At 42.7% G+C, this 22,294-nt stretch overlaps 1 protein-coding gene across 8 annotated transcripts; it reads right to left on the bottom strand.

Annotated features, from left to right (window-relative positions):
- Positions 1-372: 372 nt before the first annotated feature.
- Positions 373-20,832, bottom strand: LOC147636685 (flowering locus K homology domain-like). Of its 8 annotated transcripts, none has more exons than XR_015266191.1 (9): positions 20,699-20,789; positions 19,852-19,989; positions 19,415-19,711; positions 18,176-18,431; positions 12,831-12,979; positions 12,461-12,730; positions 3,875-4,069; positions 730-967; positions 373-580 (listed from the first exon to the last, which is right to left on the bottom strand). XR_015266191.1 is itself a non-coding variant. In XM_086800166.1 (8 exons), the coding sequence occupies exons 2-8, from the start codon at positions 19,888-19,890 to the stop codon at positions 803-805; spliced, it is 1,371 nt and encodes a 456-aa protein (XP_086656292.1). In that variant the 5' UTR covers positions 19,891-19,989; positions 20,699-20,789; the 3' UTR covers positions 373-802. The 8 variants fall into 8 exon arrangements, 5 of the variants coding, with proteins under 5 accessions (XP_086656292.1, XP_086656294.1, XP_086656296.1 ...); XR_015266193.1 differs by having other exon boundaries at positions 19,415-19,725; positions 20,699-20,788; XR_015266194.1 differs by lacking the exon at positions 19,852-19,989 and having other exon boundaries at positions 19,415-19,725; positions 20,699-20,816.
- Positions 20,833-22,294: the final 1,462 nt, after the last annotated feature.

Raw genomic sequence — 22,294 nt, 5'->3', positions numbered from 1 at the left:
TCCGTGTGATGGTCAGTTTTCATTTTTATTATTATGAGCATTTATGTGAAGAATGTTTTTTGACCCTTCCTTAATAAGAATATTGTGCACTTACATTACTATTTGGGAATACAATTTATACCTTTTGAGGGGGGTATCATGTTATCTCAGTGCAGATACGTTGAGCATCTCCTTGAGCGTTTTCACATGACAGATTGTAAACCTGTTTCTACTCCTATGGAAGCTTTGAGCTCATGAAGCAAAGAAAGGATAGGAAAAAATTTTGCTTCCATTGATAATGAAAAAGATTTAAGGACAACTTCATTTCTGCCCATTAAGTTACTTGAGAAATTGACGTGCCAGAGCTAAAGCCCACCAATTAGATAGCCCAACTTTTTAAAGCTTAAACTTACTTAAAGGCAAATTAATGAGTAGCAAAACTCTCTTCATCTTAGGTAAAGCCCACATAGGTTCTTGAAGAACCTCTGCCATGTCAACGATGAGCCTTAAACTCAAGGTCTTGTTCCAGTCCAAAAGATCCACGTTAAACCTCGTCACATTACAACTCCTTTGTGCTCTAAACATTTAGTTTTGAAAAAGCCTAATAAAGGGACAGCCAACTATTAAAATCTGGAAGGTATAAAGCACAATTATAAAATACATTAATCCTAAGTAACTCAGATGACTTGCATGTTACTCCAAAACTCAAAACTCCTGGCTCTGAAGCCTCAGGGATGAATTTTCTTTTACCTTCTCTATGGAAAGCCCCGATGTCATTCAATAAACCAAAACCCTAGCATCTTGCAAGCTAATCTGGGTATAATTAGTAGCCATAAGTACCACTATATGCAGATCCATAAGCAGTGGCAGACAGCCCTGCCGTACCACCCGTTGCTGAAGAATACAAACTTTGTGAATTGTAAGAACTATATGAAGGTTCCACTGGAGTGTAGGATGGGACTGGCACAGAAGCTCCAGCCATAGAATTCTGCATACACAAAAAAAAAATGAAGATTCTGAAATTTCGATGTTCAGAATGCAAACAGTACCCGTGAAGCAGCAATTTGATTGATGAATCCATGAACCGAGCAAGTATGCAAAGCTTCATGATCTCTCGCAACAAAGTACAGGGCCAAATGCTTCATCAAACATCTCACCAGCAAGCACATAAGGCCAAATGCTTCATAAAATATCTCACAAGCAAGCACACAAGACCAAGGGCCTAAGGTGGATTGGTACAGTGCTACGTATGAAGGTTGGTAAATGCATCTCTCTCTCTCTCTCTCTCACACACACGCACACACGCACGCACGCACACAAACGTTGTGTCTGGTAGAGATGGAGGCATAGTACATGTGAGTGAAAATCAAGAGTCATTGTAGCTGTATGCTTCTTTCCCTCTACATTAGTTCGAAACTAGAGAAGTGGCATCACTATTACTTCCTCTTTACCAACATATTGGAGACTTCTCACAACAAAGACTAGTCCTACTGTTGGGAGATTTTAATGTTAGGACTGCTTGCCAACAAGTTACGCTCATTGAAGCATTCAATTAGCCTGCAAGGGGTTGATCATGAAGAGATTGGGATTGCTACAATAGACAAGGGGAGTTTTACAACTTATGGGCTCCACTTATTGGGCCTAGGGCATGTAGAATCCCAAGGCTAGGGTTAGGGAGGCCTGATTTCTGGGAGCTCCACCCATAGCGACTACATTCTTCAGTCTACTCATGAGAACCCCCCCGTACTCTTAAACAGGGTAAACATTGGGATGGAGCCTTTATACAACCGGCAATCCAAACACTTAAACACGTGGGAAAACTTAACACACACAAGATTATTTTTCAGATTTTGGGGGACATCTCGGGTAGAGGACCCGACACACACAACACGGAAATTACAAATTCCAAGGAAATCGGGTGAAATCCCCCCTTGATGCCGGTGGTGATACATTTTCTGGAGTCTTTTCCATGCTACTGCCCCTTGTGGAGTCTTCAATGTGTTGTCGGTGGGTCCAATTTTGGCCAATTTGGCAAAAAACCCCAAATTTATGGGTAGTGCAAGGCTTCAATTTGTTGCTTTTACCTCATTTTTGGGAAAGCCCCAAGACTAGGCCAATGTAGGAGCTTCAATTTAAGTTAATTTCTCTAGTTTTTGAGAAGTTCCCAAATGTTTACAAGTGCAGAAGCTTTGATTTGATGGATTTTACCCGTTTTTTTTTGCCTAAGTTTTCAGAGATGCTGATCTTTAATTAAAAGGTTTTACCATATTTGAATATCCCCAAAATTAACTGCTGATGTGGATCTTCAGGTACTATCGACTGGAGTGGTGGAGTTGATGTCTGAAAGCGGGTTGCAGCACTGCGCCTCCTATGATGGTAGAGGCCATATTCCAGACTATATGCCTGCTAGACACATTCAGAGAGATGCCACAGGGCAGATTGTCATACAGAGCTTTTGAGGCATCTAGACAGCTGGCTGAGGTAGGAGACAGAGGATCATGGTATGCACAGGTCACACATTGGTTCTCACAGCATGGCCTAGACATGGATTCTCTACCACCATTCCAGTATGACAGGGATGCACCACATATCCGTCTCTCTCATAGTGAGAGGAACAGAGTATTGAGACAAGACCTATGGCAGCTCTATACATGAGAGACATGGATATCGCCTACACAGCCTCTTCCACCGAATGGAGGCAAATGGAGAGACCACTGATTATGATGATTGCCCGCATGATTCAGAGCAAATCATCAGTACCACATGAGATTGTTCGGGCTGAGCTGGGTGCCCCACCAGTGGTAACCGAGGCCCTATTCCAAGCAGTTACCTTTTTACAGCGGCTATGGAAGCTCCCTCAGCAGAGATACTCCCGATTGGCATTGACCTCATCCATACAGTTGGCAAAGGATGGAGATACTCATTGTTGATACGCTCAGATGAGATCATGGTTTGACCTACATGGTTTGCAGATAGAGGCACTACCACCCTTTCAGTACAGTCTGGATTGTCCATTTTTCGATCTCACCCGCTCAGAGCAAAACCGCGTGATCAGGATGGATATCATCAAAGTGGACACAGAGAGGACATGGACTATAGCCCCCTTGAGCCCTTGGGCACGAAAATGGCTCATTACAAGAGCCATTTTCTACACACCTCACTGGATGATTTTATCACCCGCCGACGTACATGGATGTACACTAGTTAACAATGTGGTGCTAATTTCCTCTTGACCTGAAGAACCTTAAAAGCAACACATAGCACAAAAAGTAAGACATGGATGTGCACAAAAAGACATGGATATGAATCTCAATAAAACCAAAGGGATTATGAATCACGGGATGATCTTCCACACTTCAGTGTGCGCAAGTATACTTCCAACTTAGTAAGGCGTATGGCTTTCCAGCACGCTGACACATGCAATCTTTGTAAGGTAATTTTCAAGATCCACATACAAAGAGTCTACTTTTTAACTCTATGGTTCATCCTGCAGCATGTATGTGACACTCTTTTGGGAGCCTGATCTTGACAGAGGATTGAGCCAAGCTTGAGAGATTGCAAATCATGATGCTCTCTACATTCTTTTGTGAGCTACTCCAACAGCAAAATGCCATATGGCTGAAAGTCAAAGGAGACGGAGAGAATCAATAAAGGTCTCTCTAAAAACTAGGGTTACAACTGTGGGCTGCCCCCTAAAACTATGGGGTATCAAAGAAAGCAATGCAGGCGTAGCATGCTTACCTTACGACATGCATCATCAACACTTGATACAGGCCTACTGCTTTGCTAATAAAAAAGACATTTGAAATTCAACCATCCATCATCTTGCATGAAAAACATATCCTCAAAACCTAGTATAAATAAATAAATGTTGCACTTAAACTCTTAAAATTACCTGAACCAATTGTTGGGCTGTCTGGACTTGTGTAGCAGTCCCATGAATTTCAACAGTCATCTCACCATGCACACCTCTGGTTTCCTGTATGGTAATGGTAGCCCCACTAGTTCGGCGCATGTAACTGATATTAGCACCAGCACTTCCAATGATTGCATCGGCATAAGACAATGGTATTTGCATTTTTTGAGTGACCTGTAAATTGGAAGATCAAAACCTCTCTCTCTCTCTCTCTCTCTCTCTCTCTCTCTCTCTCTCTCTCCATCCATCCATAATATATATATATATAGAGAGAGAGAGAGAGAGAGAGACAGACATCCCCGGTGACAAAGAACCACACCCTCCACCCGACAGCTCCAGATCCAGGACCTGCTTCAGCGACAGAGAGAAGGACCCCCAACGGATAGTGGACATCGACACCAAATACTCGGTCCATGAGGAGGAAAACACATTACGAGTTCGGACACATGAGACTGCTGCTGCTGCCCACTACATTGTATTTCAGGGCCGAGGTAGTAACTTGCTCCTGTATTTTTCCTTCAGCGGCTAGATTTCCTTTTTTCATGTTGTGTTGACATCCACTTTACTCATGATCACATGTACATCTTTTCAGTCTCATAGATGCATCGGGTCTTTCATAGATGTTAATAACATCTTTCTTTCTTTCTTCCACTGTGTGTGTGTGTGTGTGTGTGTGTGTGTGTGTGTTCATGTCCGTGTATGTGTCAAGTGTGTGCAAAAAGCGTTCATGATCTCCACCATCATCTCTAGTTGCTTGACCAAAAGGTATAATCATCTACTACCCTACTCAACTATACATTTCTTCTCTACCTTAAAGGTAGTTCGCAAGTAGAAGCAGTGCATAAAATTTCTCTAGGAGTATATCAATCCAGATCACCCAAAAGCCTTCTTCAAACACATGAATAATTTGAGTTGGTACCATCGTGCCACCAAAATATACATTCCTACATCCTCTACCATTAGTTGACTGCAAAGGTGACCAAGAGTAGGTAAATCCCATCCTCACACAGGCACTTCCAATGAAGAAGAGTCTGAAGAGCCTGCTCAAGCTCATCCACGAAAAAACGCAAGCCCAGAGATCTCTGTGGGTCGTACGACACGACGGCTCTCATGTGCTGCCAAACCTATGGTGAGCCTGATCGTAAAGAGCTGAGGGTGAGTCAGCCAAGAGAAACTGGAAGTACAGGTTGGTGGCGATGGTGCGAACCCAAGGAGGATCCAATGCCACCACCCCGTCTGCTCGTGAAGTTGGCGCATGCCGTCCCTATAGTGCCAAGACACAGAAATCCTCTTTAACCCTATTTCTGGCTTGAATCCAAAAGGATGCTCTAGCATGGTAACAAGTGTCTCCTCCTAGAGTCATTGAAGTGCTGTACTCGCAGTAGCTAGACAAGATGCGGAGGCTCGTTTCATGTGGATGTGTTACCCTGTTAGAATATTGTGCATCTCAGTGTATTGGGGGAATGCCTATTTATGGGTTTTATCCATTTATTCTCCTCTTTATTAGTAGGTTGGGGCTGCCAGCCAGCTCCTAGGAGCAGTCGGCCAACTGCCAGCAAGACATAACAGACCGTAGAGTTTCCCTTGCAAAGTAAGGGCCCACATCGACACCTTTGAATCACGATCCTCCCAGTCTTGTAATTTTGCAAGGAATTCATCCTCTTGAACTTGGGTCCACCTCCTCAGGTTCTGAACACGCTCGAGCTTCTTCTCACTGCCCTGAACAATCTCCCACAAACCCTTATGGATGAATCAGATCCACATATTCAGCTTCCAAAGGGCATAGTTGGTTCCGGCTAACTTGTCATCCTTGTTCGTATAGGGGGGAGCCATATCCACAGCAACAAAGTACACAAATCTCAGCACTCCAAGTGTAATTATTTGGTCCTCCAAGCTCTATTTCATATAATGGATCCCTTGCCCAAACACCAACCAGGTGGAAGAAGGCACGGGGACAGGGACCATTAGGTTTGCTCAAGAAAAAGCACCAGTCTTGGTCAAAAAGCAAAAAGTCAAAGTGGGTTGACCGCAAGCCAAGGACACCACTAGCAACAGGAGACTAAGCCGGACCAAAAAGCTAAAAGCCATTTTTTCAAAAAGTAGCTCCAAGGCCAAAAAGCAAGGCCCTAAAGTTAGAAAAGCAAAGTTAAAGAACTTTGACAAAAGTTGAGTAATATTTATTATAAAGTGGAAAGCAGAGGGAAAAAGGCAAAAGCAAAAGCTTGGTTAAGCTTTTGGCAAAAAGCAAAGCCCTCTTCAAGTATAAAAACGGCTTGAACCTCTCTTGTAGCATCATGGAAATCATGGAGTGTGTGAAGACCATCTTCATTGTTATCATCACCATCATCAAGCTTTTGAGAAGCACCCTCAATCTGTGCAGCCTGCACTCTGCCTCCGCTAGAACCTTCGGCTTCTCCTAGCGGGTTTTCAAGGCTGATCGCTTGCAAGGAAAGAACACACGTGCTGATCCTTGATATCGGAGGCTCCCGGGCTTAAAAGCATCCTTCTTACATGCTGTTTTTGACTGAACCCTGACCCACAGGGCTGGACAGAGCTGTAAATAGCCGCCTATGGTAGCGTGCACGCCTACATAGGTTGGTCACATGTTTGTACAAGTTTCCAGACATCATCATTGATTCTATGGGATGCCCAGGAGCTGAAAACAGGGAATACAGGGCTGTACAGCAGGTTTATAAGAAAAGCAATGAGGTTCATCGCGTGCTTTTATGGTGCTTTCCATCCCAAAACTTATATAGGGGTTGCCCGCTATTGGACAAGTGGATTCAGAGATGTTTTGGACAGTTTGGTCAGGGAAAGTAGGTTGCTTTTGTGGACCAAGGGTGTTTTCCATATCCACATGTTGCTTCAAGGAGTTCCATCGCAAAAAGCAGATTGCTTTTATGGCTCAAGGTTGCTTTTCAACCATCCAAGCTATTTCAGAGAGTTCTATCGCAAAAAGTAGGACTGCTTTTGTGGTTTTGAGTTGCTTTTCAAACATACAAGCTAATTCGGAGAGATCTGTCATGGAAACATACAGCCAGAAATGCAGGAGGAGAGAGAAACAAAACGCAGATCAGGCCAGCTGGGACCTAAGCGAATGATACCATGTTGGAGTATGCACAGGCAGAAGCATAGACAAGGAAAGAGAGAGAGCTTGTTGACATGAAGCTGATTACAATTGCAATAGCCAACAAAGGAACATTGCATTGTGCTTGGATTGGATGCTACAAGTGAATAAGGAACTCTATGCAATCGTTCCTCATGAAGGCCAAGGTTATCCATGACCAATTACTGACAATGGGTGCTGCTTTGTCCTCTGCTCAGAGGGCTGTCGGAGTATGATGTGGTTTCTGGGGCTTTGAGATGCCTAGTCACAACCACTCAACTCGATTTTGATCACCTTAGCTCTCTTCTCTTGGAAGAAGAGTCCATCCTAGTTTCTCAAGGTAAGATCAAGATGTGTTCAGATCATGCATTTCCTTCAATTCACAAGAAAGGTCGGGGTCGTTGCTTCTCGTGTGGGAAAGAGGACATATGTCTAAGGATTGTTTGTCCGAGAAGAAGGACAAGACCGAGGTCAAGTCTTCATCTCAGAAGAAGGGCAAAGACACGACACAGGACAATGATACAAATACTTCTAGTAACTCATCTAGGGCTCCCAGGGGGCTTCCGGCTCGGGAGGACCAAGATGGTGTTCTTCTCTAGTATACATGCAGTTTTCCCCAGTGGGCAAGAAAGGGCTAGTAACAACTCCATTTTCTCATCATGGGAACCGTGAGTCGGAGTTCCAAGCATTAAAATCTAACAGGACAAGGTCATCTTTGGTGTAGCAGAGAGTCAGAGACTATGGACAGGATCTGTTCCGAGTTCATTGTTCGAGGTTTTTTGGCCATGATGTGTTCACAGTCCACTATTGGGGGATAATGGCCGTCATGTGTCCAGCAGCTCATCATCTTATTCTTGGAGTTCACTGCACACTGGTGTGGGAATTTGGAGCCAAGAAAAGTTCTTTGTTGTTTGTGATGGCATTGTGTTTCGAGAAAACAGGTTGGCAGGTGCTCACTCCGAGGTGATTCCGATATCTGCAGTACTGGAAGGTCCATGGTTGCGTCTTCATCAGCTTATCTTCTTCAAACTCTTGCACACTATGAGTTGCAGAGGAGGTGTTAGAATATTGCGCATCTCAGTGTATTGGGGGAATGCCTATTTATGGGTTTTATCCATTTATTCTCCTCTTTAGTAGGTCGTGGGTTGTCTGCCAATTCCTTTGCATGACTATAAAGGAGCCTCCCATTATTCACGTGTAGCATCCAATCCAAGCATCGTGCAACATTTCTTTGTTGGCTATTGCCATTGTAATAAGCTTCGTGCTATAATATGACCTTGTTAACAAGCTCTCTCTCTCTCCTTTGCTCTCTCTCTCTCTCTCTCTCTCTCTCTCTCTCTCTCTCTCTCCTTGTCTATGCTTCTGCCTGTGCATACTCCAACATACCCATCCTAGCTTCAAGGTGTTGCACATTGCAGTATGTTATATCCCAATTCCCACCAGAGACATCTACCTATGCATTGAATTTAATGCAAAATAGACAACCCCTATGTTTGGAGACGTTGGAGAGATGGCTAAAACTGCAATTGCCTATGCTCCTGGGGCTAAGGATGGTAAGCGCTTGATGGCTCTCTTGCTGAATATGATGAATGACTAAATGATTATTCCAAGCCTCTATTTATAATATGCCACGGGTCTATTATCCTGTCGGAGGATTGCACCTATAGCTACATTGCTGGTATCGGTGATGACCTTGAAAGGTTCGTCCCATGATGCTAACTTTAATACAGGTGCTTCTGAGGCAGCTTTCTGGAGTGCAAGAAATGCATCAAGCGTCTTGCCTGTAACTGAGACTTTCTGCTTGCGAGTCTCCACCCCCTTGAGCAAGTCGGTAAGAGGTGCTGCAAGGTTGGAAAACTCATGGACATGGGTACTATAGGCCTGACAAAGACCTGCGAATGAGCGGATTTCTTCGACGGTCTTAGGAATGTCCCAATCTAAGATCTCCTGAACCTTTGATGGATCCAGTCTAATCTCATCAGAACCAATGACGTAGACCAAATACTAAACTTCCTTAACACCAAAAGACAGACTTTTTGGCGTTTATGTAGAGCTGATTATCTCGCAAAAGTTGCAAGACTTTCTCCACATCTTTCTCATGCTGCTCCACAGTGGCTGAGATGACTAGTATGTCATCAAGGAATATAAAAACACACTTCCCAATGTGGACTGCGAAAATCCTAGACATCATCTTATTGAAGGTTGCGGGTGCATTTGTAAGCCCAAAAGGCATGACTACGAACTCGTAGTGACCACGCTCTGTCCGAAAAGCTGTTTTTGGAATGTCAGCTTCAAAAATGCGGACCTGATGGTGACCACTCGAGGTCGATCTTAGAGAAAAACTTAGTACTGTCTAAACGCTCCAAAATGTACTCTATCCTTGGCATAGGAAACTTATTCTTGATAGTGAATTTGTTTAATGCCCTGTAATCTACACAAAGGCGTGCAGACTTGTCCTTCTTTTGGACAAATAGGATAGGTGCAACAAATGGGAAGGAAGAAAGCCGAATGAATCCGGCTCGGAGAAGCTCAGATAATTGCTTTTCTAACTCGCCCTCTAAAGTCTTGGAAAGACGAAAGGGCCCCCTATCCCGTTACCGAGATAGTATTTGCTTTATTATCTTTAAAGAGACAGACGGTGTGACTGACGATAAGCCAAACGCAAGACCTCTGAAGACCAAGTGTTGGGCTGAACTGTGCACTGTTGTAGAAGTACCAAAGATGTCCAATCTCGAGCCTATTATCTTTAAAGAGACTGACGGTGTAACTGACGATAAGCCAAACGCAAGACCTCTGAAGACCAAGTGTTGGGTTGAACTGTGCACTGTTGTAGACGTACCAAAGATGTCCAATCTCGAGCCTATTATCTTTAAAGAGACTGACGGTGTGACTGACAATAAGCCAAACGCAAGACCTCTGAAGACCAAGTGTTGGGCTGAACTATGCACTGTTGTAGAAGTACCAAAGATATCCAATCGGTTGGCTACAGAGCTGGCTACAGAGCTGGCCGACTGCACATGTCCAAATAAAATGTCTCAATGATGTATAAAATGCTAAAAATGCTGGAATAATTACCAAAAAAAATCCTAGATAATCCTAAAAATTCCAGAAACCCTAAAATTGCTCTAAAAACTGCTTTTTGAGGTTTTTATTGCCCGAAAACCATTAAAACAGGTTTTATATCAGTTTTCTTGCCAGAAAGAGCTTTTCTAGGTTTTCATCATCGGCAAGGCTATAAGAGTTGTGGAGATTATTCATGGGATGAGCGAGTGGATTTAGAGCTTGAACATGGAGCTTGGACATGGAACTTGGACATAGAGCTTGGACATAAACATGGAACCTGGTGGACATATAGCTTGGGCATGAAGCTTGGACATGGAACATAGAGCTTAGGCATGGAGCTTGGACATGAACATGGAACTTGGACATAGAGCTTGGACATGGAACATAGAGCTTAGACATGGAGCTTGGATTGTGGACTTGGATCTAGATTTGGATCTGGAACTAGAATTTGGATACGAACTTGGACTTGGATATGAATTTGAATTTGGATTCATTGGATTTGGTACTGGCCCGGTGAGAGATACTTGTGGGGTCATCCCCGCGGTGTGCTCGCAGCAAAGATCTTATGCCTCAATATCGACATCGGCTTGGATATCCTACATAGGCATATTTGTTTGTTTTGTATTGATTGATTGTATTGATCCTGGCCGGTGTGCCCGTGGATTGTTCCTGAAAATTTCCTAAAAGAGGGCGAGGCTTGTTCCCCACTCAATGTGGTGTACTGTGCAAGATCTCTATTTCCTTCTCTCTCCCCCCTCTCTCTATATCTCTATCTCTTGGACACGTGGTTGAGTCTGTCACGACACGCCTCGTTGGGCTTACACTCACATATATGATGCACATGACACTCCAACACAAACCCTCAGTCCCACGCAACCGGGGGGTTACCAATGAGAGGGCTCGACCTCATTTGGAGTAAACCCCTTAGTAGTTGATGCCCTCTTCCAAAGGGCAACCTTACATACCACATCTACACCTTGGACACCGACAAGCTCCCTTGGCTAGCTTTGGAGGCATGTAGGCGACTAGCCAAGACACGACAAGTTAGGGTTTGGTATCCCAGGGTTACACAGCGGTTCCTCTCCATGAACTTCATATGGGTCGCATACGCCGACCTCTTCAGATTGGAAACCCACACACAGACAGCACTTGTGCCACCCTGCCTCCCAGGCATAGCCCTAGCAAGTTTAACAAGCTAGACACCCGAAACCCACTGGACCGAGGAGATGCTCCACCCAACAGTTCCAAATCCGACAGATCTTCCAAAGATCCAGTAGTGCCCCTCCACATGCCGTGGATGTGGAGAGCCTCTATTCACTCATAGATGTCAAGGACCCACTTTGATCCCCTCACATTGTACCATTGTAGCATTGTGTCACTGGCGCTTACAGGGTTGTTGTTTTTCCTCTCAGTTTTCTATCATGTTTTTGGTGCATGCGCATAGTGTCTTGCCCTTATACCACAGGCATTGGCAGCAGTTGTTTTTTTGTTTCAGTTCCTTTCTTTCCATTGCTTAGTATTTCCATGGCAGTGTCTCATACACCTTCGAGTCTTGCATAGACATTAATATTACTTTCTTTCCCCTCCCCCCCCACCCACCGCCACACACACACACACACATAGCTGCCTGTAAATGTTTCAAGATCTTGATTCTTCACGAGTGTGAATGCCCAAGATAAAACATCAAGCTGATGTCAAACAGCAACCTTCACTCCACATCCCTTCATCGTGCTCTGATCGGAGCTTCCAGTAAAAGCCAGTAGAAATAACCAAGCATGATAGTTTTTATAATAGCAATGGATTTTATTGCACAACCAACCAAGCAACTCTTGACTCAAAAACTTCCTTGTATATGATATACTCCAATAAAATACAGCACTGAAGTAAGAAGCTTACACTTAAACAGGTGACCAACATAACTGTCTACATGCTGAGCCTCAGACCATAATCATGCATAACCTAGACCGCATAGTATTACCCCCCTATTTATATTATCAAGCACCTTGATTAATCTCGTATTGGGCATGTGTACAACACGGTCCTTACTCTTCAATTTCCTCATTTCAGTCACACCAGTTCCAATACCTTAACCTTTGCTAGTTTCTCCCCTGGGCAATGTATTGCAGTTGGAGAATAGAGTCACCTTCTAGACCCTCCTAATTGTGTGTAGAAGTGTGAGGTAGCAAGGACTGTATAATCTCCTTACAGAAATAAACTTTGAACCCTCGCAAAGCACATGCTTTATCAAAAAAGAAAACACAAATTTGCAAAAACTAAGCATTACAGTAATCTAACAACTCCATGTGTAAAGCAGATGCAACCACATAACACACGGTAGCTGTTTCAGGGAATTCAGCATGATTATCTAGTGATTTGGCTCAGTTTGAAAAACAAACCTGGGTGATTATTGGGACTGGTGGTGGCACAGCAACTTGTGTGCTTATTCCCCCCACACCTGGATCTCTGCCATATATTGAAAGTCCATGGTGCATCTGGGACTCGAAGGTGTCTGAAGGTTGATAGTAATTCTCATGCTGAAGGGATGGTGCATTATAATTAGTTCCACTACCCAAACCAGAGCCTGCAGTGCTGGGCAAAGAAGCAGCCGAGCTAGGACCCCAAGACGCCTGTGCCACAGCTTGCTGATTTTGGGTTTGAAGAGCTCGCTACATAACAAAATTTGATATGCAAGCCATAGGTACTATCAGAACAGCAGTCCTCAGATGTGTGCCAGCCTAGCCACAGGGGAAAAGAAAAAATACTTACATTGAACTCAAACAATGGTAAGATAGAGCGATCTACTAAAAACTTCCGTAAATGAGAAACCACCAACTCCATGGCTTTTAACACCTTCCCTGCCTCGCCCTGAATTTCCACAACTCTGTCATCCGGAAGGGCATATGAAGGGACTTCCTCTGCAGTAACAAGAACTACATCACATGACAGCATAATGATTCTAAATTCCAGCAAAAAAACAAGCAATCCTTTTTTATACTGTCAATATTCTTTACCTAGTGAAAACTTACAACTAAAGAGTTGTCCCTTGGAAGAAGATGTGTCATCTAACAAAGAGGAAACCATCCTTTGAATGATACTTATGTTTAAATCATACATTCTCTCCCACTAAAAACAAGGCTCTCAGCTTTATTAAATGATTGACAATGCCTAAAGTACTATTGAAGAGCTTTAATTACTGTTGCAGGTCTTCACCACTTTGCCACGTCCCATCTAAGCCATCAAAATCAATCCAATGGACCAGGAACTCGGTAATAATCTTCTACCGTGACTAAAGTCTCTAGTCACTCATCAAATATATTTTCTAGAAACATTAGAGCAAGAATCTTTCCCCCTTGCCTAAGACCAAGATTATAACTTAGTTGCAAATTTAATCCAGAATGGTCATGAGCAACTTGATTCCAGCTTGTGGAAAGATGAAACTTCACAATCTTATGGAAATACGGTCTAACATAGAGACAAACTATGTCCCACATGAGATTCATCTTGCATTTTTTGTTAAAGCTGATGTATTGAGACCACTCTATGTTGAATGACAAAGTTGTTGTGGTAAAGTGCTTCATGTCCATACACAACTACAGTAATGTAGGAGTTATTTTTAAAGCAAGATCAACTGAGAATAGTTTTTTTTTCTCATGAGGGCTAAGCAAGACTACATACAATGCCCTGGCTTTCCTCTTGAAGAAAATTGTTTCATCCAATTTTAGGCTTTTTTTCTATCTGTTTACTTAAAATTCATCACCCATCTATATTTCGCCCCCAAATGTACTGAAATTTTGCAACCAACTCTCCTCCCATTTCTCCCATTTTCTTCCCTCAACACTGCAACCAGCCACACTCTTCCTCCTTATCTTCTCTATTCTCCTCCTTTTCCTTCCGAGCAATTTTTACAAAATTTTCCATGTTAGCTTCAAATCCATCTTCTTCGTATGTTTCACCCAAAATCTGCTAAAATTTCACGCCCCCAACTTTCCACTTATCGGGCTTTGGACTCTTCCTTCCACCTTGCTACATTTGACTCCCATTTTCTTCTTCCACTTTCTCCTCTCACCTTCTGCACCTTTTCTTCTTTCTACTTTCTCTTTCTCCTTCTTCCTTTACCATTCAACCCTCTCCTTCTTACTTCCTCCTCTTTCTCATTCCTCCTTTCTCTTCTAGGTCCTCCTCCAAAATCCAAATTAATCCTTTTACTTTGAAACTTTCCCCATCAAGGCCTTATATTTTTGGAAATTTTGGGCTCATTGCCACTAATTTTTACCGTTTTGAAGTAGTTTTGAGTAGAGTTGACCTGCAAAACTTGCAATGTTGAGCTCATATGACATAAACCAACATGTGCTTCTAGTTCACAAAACATGGATGTAGATTGTATATATATATACCTAGATGAATCCAGGAACATGCCCAAATTCACCTTTTAGGAACGTGCATGTTATATACTCATGGTAGTCAACCCGCAAGACTATAACAAAACAAAAAAAACAAAAAACAAAAAACAAAATAGCAAAACAGAGAACTGTAAACTCTAGACCTAAAGCACTAAGAGCTAGAACCAAATATTAAGCTAAATTTTAAAAAAGACTTTGACTCAAAAGTGCAACCATTAACTCCATTGTCTGTCCGAACATGAAGTGTAGGTTCATCAACTCTATCATGCATAACATGGACAATAAGCTATGACATCCCTACTCACGTCTTCAGTGCCCAAGAGTAGGTGCAGGTTTGTATAAGGTTAGTCCAAAAGAACATGCTTTATAAAACCGGCGAACTGAGTTTCTCTCACTCTCCGGAGGTGATGGGCATACTCAGCCATGATAGAGACTAGCACTCAAAGTCTGCTCTAAGGTATAACAACAAACAATTACAAAACATAGGAAAGAACCACACTAAGTCTATATTAAGCTAGAGCAAGAAAGAAAAGACTAAACAAGGACTACTCTAAGTTAAAACAACAAACCCTACTCTAAGCTAGAGCAAGCCACTTTTACAAAAAAAGAGCATTGAATTATGTAGTTGATAGGGCAAGGGCAAATGCACCGCTAAAGATAGAAAGAATAAGCACAATATCAACTGGCCGCAACTCGAACAAAAACTTCACAATGTGAAATCTGCATGTCTGCTAATTCGGCTGAATTATATACCGAGATGAATCCAGGAACATGCCCAAATTCACCTTTTAGAAACGTGCATATTATATACTCATGGTAGTCAACCCACAAGACTATATAACTATCAACTCCATTATGCATAGTATGGACTAGATACTACGACATCCCCACTAACGTCATCAGTGCCCAATAGTAGGTGTAGAACTCTGTATCAAGATATGCTCTCACACAAGCACTCCACACACACACACACACACACACACACACGAGCATATATTCACACAAAGCCCTTCGTACTGAGTTTCTGTCAAACCTCCAGAGATGCAGGGCAGACTCAGTCATAATGAAGCCTAGCACTAAGGGAAGTAGCAAATAGAAAGAATTAATACAGCAAATAAGTAGTTGATAGGACAAATGCACCACTAAAGATAGAAAGAATAAGCACAATATCAACTGGCCGCAACTCGGACGAAAACTTCACAATGTGAAATCTGCATGTCCGCTAATACGGCTGAATTACCTAGATGAATCCAGGAACATGCCCAAATTCACCTTTTAGGAACGTGCATGTTATATACTCAAGTCACAACCCACAAGACTATATAACTATCAACTCCATTATGCATAGTATGGACTAGATACTACGACATCCCCACTAACGTCATCAGTGCCCAATAGTGGATGTAGAACTTTGTATCAAGATATGCTCTCACACACGCACACGCACACGCACACGCACACACACACATATAAGAGCATATATTCACACAAAGCCCTTCGTACTGAGTTTCTGTCAAACCCCCGGAGATGTAGGGCAAACTCAGCCATAATGAAGCCTAGCACTAAGGGAAGTAGCAAATAGAAAGAATTAGTGTAGCAAATAAGTAGTTGATAGGGCAAATGCACCGCTGAAGATAGAAAGAATAAGCACAATATCAATTGGCCGCAACTCAGACGAAAACTTCACAATGTGAAATCTGCATGTCCGCTAATACGGCTGAATTAACTATATTTCAAAAAATTCCATCCATCATTCAATTGAAAGTGACCCATGAATTTGTAAGACTAAATGGCATAACCAATCCAAAAACTGTGCGGAAAGCTATCTTATGCACATCCTGGGACACCACTCTCACTGGATGTTTTCAAATCTAAGGAGCTAAAAAATGCGGATCCATCCGACTTGTCCAAGATGTCATTAATGCTCAGTATGGGAAACCAATTCTTAATGGTAATCTTGTTAACGGCTCAATAATCCACAAACATCCTCTAAGACCATCTTACTTTCAGACCAAAAGAACCAGCGCACAATATAACGAAGAGCTAAAGCATGTAAGTCCCTTCTCTAAAAGCTTACTTACCAACAACATAATCCTCTTGTTGGTTAGCACTTCTCATCAATTAGGAGGCAAATTGCCATGCACAAGATTTACGGGGTGATCCTTGGGCCTCTCCAGTGGCAACTCACTTAGGAGAGCCTTGACAAAGCAATCCTAAAAAGTATTCACAAAATTCAGCCTCTCATGTGTAAAAGAATCCACATGTGCAGCATTATGCTCCACATAATCTCTTACAAAACCCAAGTACAAATAAAGAGACTTTTTCATTGCTTTAGTAATCTAGATATGAGATACAAAAGGGATAGTGTTCCTTGGAGTGTCAACATCTATAACATGCTCACAGCTTTTATGCATAAAAGTAATCGTCTTTGTCGTGTACCAACCACCCACGTCAAGACAAGAATGCCAAGGCATACCAAGCAATACATCACATTCCTCCAATGGGAGGATCAGAAATTCTTCTCGATCCAGATATCCTTAAATGTGAATGCGAAGTTTCCCAAAGACCGCAGTCACTTTCACATCCTTCTCCTTGAAAGATGAGCATGCATGAATCTCTGGTCCCATGTCGGAGATTTCCAATCCCAAGATGGCAGCCATGTACATCTCTACAGAAATGAAGTTACCCATGGGGTATCCATCCAAAGGAAGCATGTGGGCTGATCCTTTAGCTATCCCCATGCCTTGGATATCATCATGTCTTTGCTTGCATGTCAGTGTTCCCTTGCACATCCAGAACTACATTAACACCAGCCTTTTGCCTTGCTGCTTCCCTTTGTCCAAGCACTTAGAGGCAAAGTGTTATTTGCTTCCACATCTAAAGCATTTGCCTTCCATTACATAGATCTCCTTTTGCTGCGTGGACAGATCTGTTGCTTTTCATCAAGTAAGGTTTCATGATAGTGGAAAAGATCCAAACTTACTAAGAAAAGAACAGTGGAACTGACATCCTCATTGACAGCCAATCTCCTGGTAATTCATATTGATTGTTTGTTTTCACACCAAATCTAAGGACAGCATATCTGTGCCTCAAAGCATTGTATCCAGCCTCTAGAATAAAAGAGTACTGTAAACAGGGGGGAATGGCCATATGCATTGTCTGGTTATGAATTTCACAGATCTGGAAGGTAAACCCTAACCCTAACCCTCCCCCCCCAAAAAGGAAAGAAGTGTTGCATCAATTACATACATTGGCATACACGCTTCTGCAAGAGTACATGGCAACACCTCACAAAACTGCATGTGTGAGGGCCATGACAGCCTACAGCATTAACATGCATTTTTGGAGCCTTGAACTATCTAAACTTCTACCAATTCATCTATGATTAGCCTGCCCAAAAAAAAAAAAAAAAAACACCGTCACAGAAAACTGCGAGAGTACATGGCAACACCTCACAAAACTGCATGTGTGAGGACCATGAGAGCATATGGCATTAACATGCATTTTTGGAGCCTTGAACTATCTAAACTTGTACCAATTCATCTATGATTAGCCTGCAAAAAAAAAAAAAAAAAAAAAAAAAAAAGTGACAGAAATTAACTGTACATGGAGATCTATGGAAAGGTCTTTGAAAGCACATTAAATTAAGGAAACGGTCATTCTTTCCATCCACCCAAATCAATTATTACCATGCTTATCTTGGAGCCTTACCCGCCGACAATACTCGCACATTTGCACCAGATGCATCCTGGATGGACTTGATGGTCGTCCCTTGCCTTCCAATGAGGTTTCCAGCCTGTGTTGCTGCTACCAAGAGTCTTGACGAGACTACCCCAGCTGAAGGGTTCGCAACAGACCCGTCACCTTCATTTTCAAAGCCATCTATGATACGCCTATGAACTTTCAAGAGGCCATCCATAGCTGGAGAAACCACTGCCTCTGGTTCATCTCTTGCAGACACCATAACCTACAGAAGAAAAAAACGAAGGACAACCATTTTAATGACAACAAAACTTTAAATACGACTGCAAATGTACAAAATCATGCTCAGTAAATGGAGCACAGTGCTCTGCAAAACTAGCAAATGTATAAGCCTTCAGGGTTTCAAGAATGAAATAGCTTGTGAGCTCGTTTACTCTGAGTGGGAGAAAGGCCTGTATCTTTGGGCTCACAATCAGCCTCATGACCAGCCTAGGTGGGTCAGCCCACTGTTCCCACTGCCAGTTGGCCAGCCTAGGGGCAGGCTTCGCTCACTTTGCAAGTGTCGTCACCTCTACCTCCATCACGTATAATTGTAGGGGCTCTGCACCACCTCACCGTAAAAACTAGAGCTCACACACTACAAGATGAAGCAATAAAGGCACTGATTGATTTCAGAGAGAACACAGGAAATATGAAAAAGATACCAGCAGCGGTTTACATCATGAAACTCAGTAAAGATGATTGAAATAACCCTTCACATGCTCTGAGACATGATGAAACATGGTGACGATGCTTGAAAGGCCCCTTCACATGAATATGTGGCTGGTCAGCTTATGGGGCTTTAAGACGGAGTCAGGAAAAAAGGTCACATGCCAGCATTCTGTTGAGCTTACCAGCTAGCCCCCATCTATTTAAAGGAGGGGGAATAGCCCTCATCCTTTGCTTCTGCTTAGAAGAAGAGCCCCCAAAGTTTCCATGCCGCTTCCACAGTCTAATGAATGTCACATCAATCAGGCTCGTTTCCTGCTTGTGCAAGCAGTTTGAGCACAGAGCTATATATTTGATGTTAAGCAATTATGCAACGTTCTTCTGCAATTGGTATGTAACTCATCCAGACACAAAAGAGTTGCATGTGTTCACATGATCAAAAGATACACACCACCTTAAACCCATGCACATCCACAAACTGACCAACACACCACGCATATGTTATAGGCACTTTAGATGATTAGAAATGCCGCAACATACCACTCTTTCAGGTGTTCCCGGGAGACCATCCAGAATTTTGATTCGAGACCTCGTTTCCTCGCACATCTTCTTCACAAACTCTCCCTTCCTTCCAATGATACTGCCCACTTTATGCGTCGGGACTATCATTCTGAAGACATTGTCCCCAGGCCAACCAGGCCACTTTTTATCCCCCAAGACTGCCAGGTCATCTTCACGGCCCCTCTTTAAGCCAGGAAGAGTAGCATTAAACTCGGATGAGTCTCGTCTCTCTAGCAAGGCCCCCATTGCTCCTGGAGCTCCTGGCACAGTCTCCATCTACAGTGTACACTCTGTAGGTAAGAAATCAAGTCTATATCAAATAATGCATAATGCTATGCATAGCAAATGTTTGAATGTCAAAAATCATTTCTCATACCACACATCCCACTATATGTTATTGCTAGTTTTACATGTACCGTGACATAAGCATATCCAGCCCACGCCATGTAGCACATGCTGTACCATTGATTGCATTACAAGTAGCATAGAAGCTCATGACACTATCACGAGCCAAGGTCGCACATCACATGTGCTACATCGTATGGCTAACACCACTGTATCAAAACACAGACTTAGACAACTTGTTGCTTATATTGGGCTCTCAAATTAGATCAGCATTATCACAAGTATTGCACAGATGTGTAGCCAGACAAAGATTGGCACTGATCCCATGCTATTGTTGTACGTTACAAGTATCACAAAAGCCCATGACGCTGCAGCGGCAACACACAGCTGAATACATTGCATGTGTCACATGGTGCATGCCAAATGATTGCTAACATTACACAACTCATGGCCACATAGTAAACCCCATATAACTGATAATAGTTCAAGTAACTTACAGCTAACTCATGACAAACATGGATCATGAAAGTAGCCCAACGACTCATAAGGCACATTTTGCATGATGACCATGCATGGAACTTAGGCACGTGTGCTTTCTAGTAAACTTAGGCACGTGTGCCTTTTAGTACAACCCTTACATTACATACACATAATTAACACAGATGTATGTCGCATTGGGTGATGAATGTCACATTGCATTGTTGAGTGACATGCAGCAGAATGAGCGCACATGCCACGAGTGGAATTCCTACTAAATGCACGTGCTTCACGGTGTGTGCAAAGTTTTAGCACGTGTGACGCCTGCAAAAGGAATAAAAATACCATATGCGGCATGCGCAACGGAAATCAACAACTGTACAAGAACCCTGCTAAGAAAGGCATGCAAGGAGAAATAAAGTACATAGGGCAAGGGAGTACCAGAAATACTCAAAAACTGCAGAGACCAATCTCCCAAATCCAAACCTAGACAAAAGTAGGAAATATACTTCCGCGGGTGGGTGGGCGGACCACGGGCGTCCACACGTTTCCACATTGCCAAGTCCCCCTGTCCAAGGAAACAGGGCCACATTGGGCCCCTCTGGGTAAGTGATGTATTATTTAAAAGAACACTTCAAGCTGGATCACCCAAATGAACAACTCTTTCAAACCACCTCACCCTGCATCTAACTCATGTCCTTGCAATACCTCATTCGCAACACAAGATCTTGATCTATTGAAGCGCTTAATTTGCATTAAGCGCCTTAATCACATTCACATCTCCAACATAGCACGCCCATAAGCCATCATTATAGCCATTTATATGGTAGTGATGTGTGGAATAATGGGTCGAAGTACTTTTTCTTTATCTGAGGTTTTTTTCCTCGAGTGTATATACACACTCTTATAAGTGTGTAAGTGACCTTATCATGTCACTTCACTTGTACTTCACTCATTCTCATCAATCTATTTTAATTGTTGCTACCTTCGTCTCCACTCCAACAATTGGTATCAGAGCAGGTTCTCTTGGTCCTCACCCCCTTGTCATCTTCTCCTCAAGCTGCTCTTCTGGTTGTCGCTATTCTCTTAGGTGGAGAAGGTATATCTTATAGCGCGTTGCTAGCTATAGTAAGGGTGTTTCAAGCACGAGCTCATTAGCATATCGTAAGGTTTCCACAATCATCTCCCATAGGAGTGTTAGTTTGAACTGTCTTTGATCAATTTTTGGTTTTTTGCACTGCAGTAGCATTTGGTATGTAGAGAGGGCCGTCATCAATATTGACATTGCATCTTCAAGCTCATAATTAACATCTTTAATAGCATTGTCAACATTATCATCGATTTCTACATTTTCATTGGTAACATTTCTACGCTCTACACTTTGTCATTTTTCATACACTTTGTAAGTTTCCTTTGACACTGATTACATACTGGTGATTACATACTGGTGGGGCAGCCATCTCGGTTGTAATGGGCATTGACAGTACTTGCACAAGTAGTTATGATATTTTGTGTTAGAGAGATTAGTTATTTACAGGCTAAAATGGCAAGGAATTATCTGTTTGGGATGCTTTCCATTGAGGATAAGCTTGATGGGACCAACTACACATTGTGGTCATTTATGATGCATCATGTGTTGGTTGCCAAAGGGCTTTAGAATGTTATCATTGGCATTGAGGCACACCCTATCTCACTAACACAAGATAGTACATGTGTTGGTTGCCAAAGGGCTTTAGAATGTTATCATTGGCATTGAGGCACACCCTATCTCACTAACACAAGATAGTACAAGTATTTTGGATGGTGACACGTTGAAATGTAGCTGTGGCATCTGCCTTTGCACCTCCCACTGTAGAACAAGCTAAGTGGGATGGCAAGAATGCATATGCACATGCATTGGTGGCCCTTTTTGTGAAAAGGAGCATTGTTTCTCATATTTGCTCATGTAAAACTGCCAAGCTTGGGATGCGCTTTGCGCTTTACAAGATGTGTAGTGAGGCAGGAGTGGCCTACTTACACAAAAGCAGTTAAATGAGA

The sequence above is a fragment of the Cibotium barometz genome, chromosome 7, assembly GCF_041138505.1.
Source record: "Cibotium barometz isolate CiBa-2024 chromosome 7, ASM4113850v1, whole genome shotgun sequence".
Lineage (NCBI taxonomy): Eukaryota > Viridiplantae > Streptophyta > Polypodiopsida > Cyatheales > Cibotiaceae > Cibotium > Cibotium barometz.
Note: the sequence above shows the minus strand (reverse complement) of the source record. Positions and strands in the feature narration are given on the sequence as shown.

Bases quoted from the DNA above. Each gene is read 5' to 3' on its own strand.
- LOC147636685 (XM_086800166.1), bottom strand. From the start codon at position 19,890: ATGTGCTACATGGCGTGGGCTGGATATGCTTATGTCACG. The intron at 12,980-18,175 runs GTAAGGCTCCAA...TTGTTACTGCAG, and splicing joins TGTGCGAGTATTGTCGGCGG to AGGAAGTCCCTTCATATGCC. The intron at 4,070-12,460 runs GTTTGTTTTTCA...TCCAATTTACAG, and splicing joins CAGTCCCAATAATCACCCAG to GTCACTCAAAAAATGCAAAT.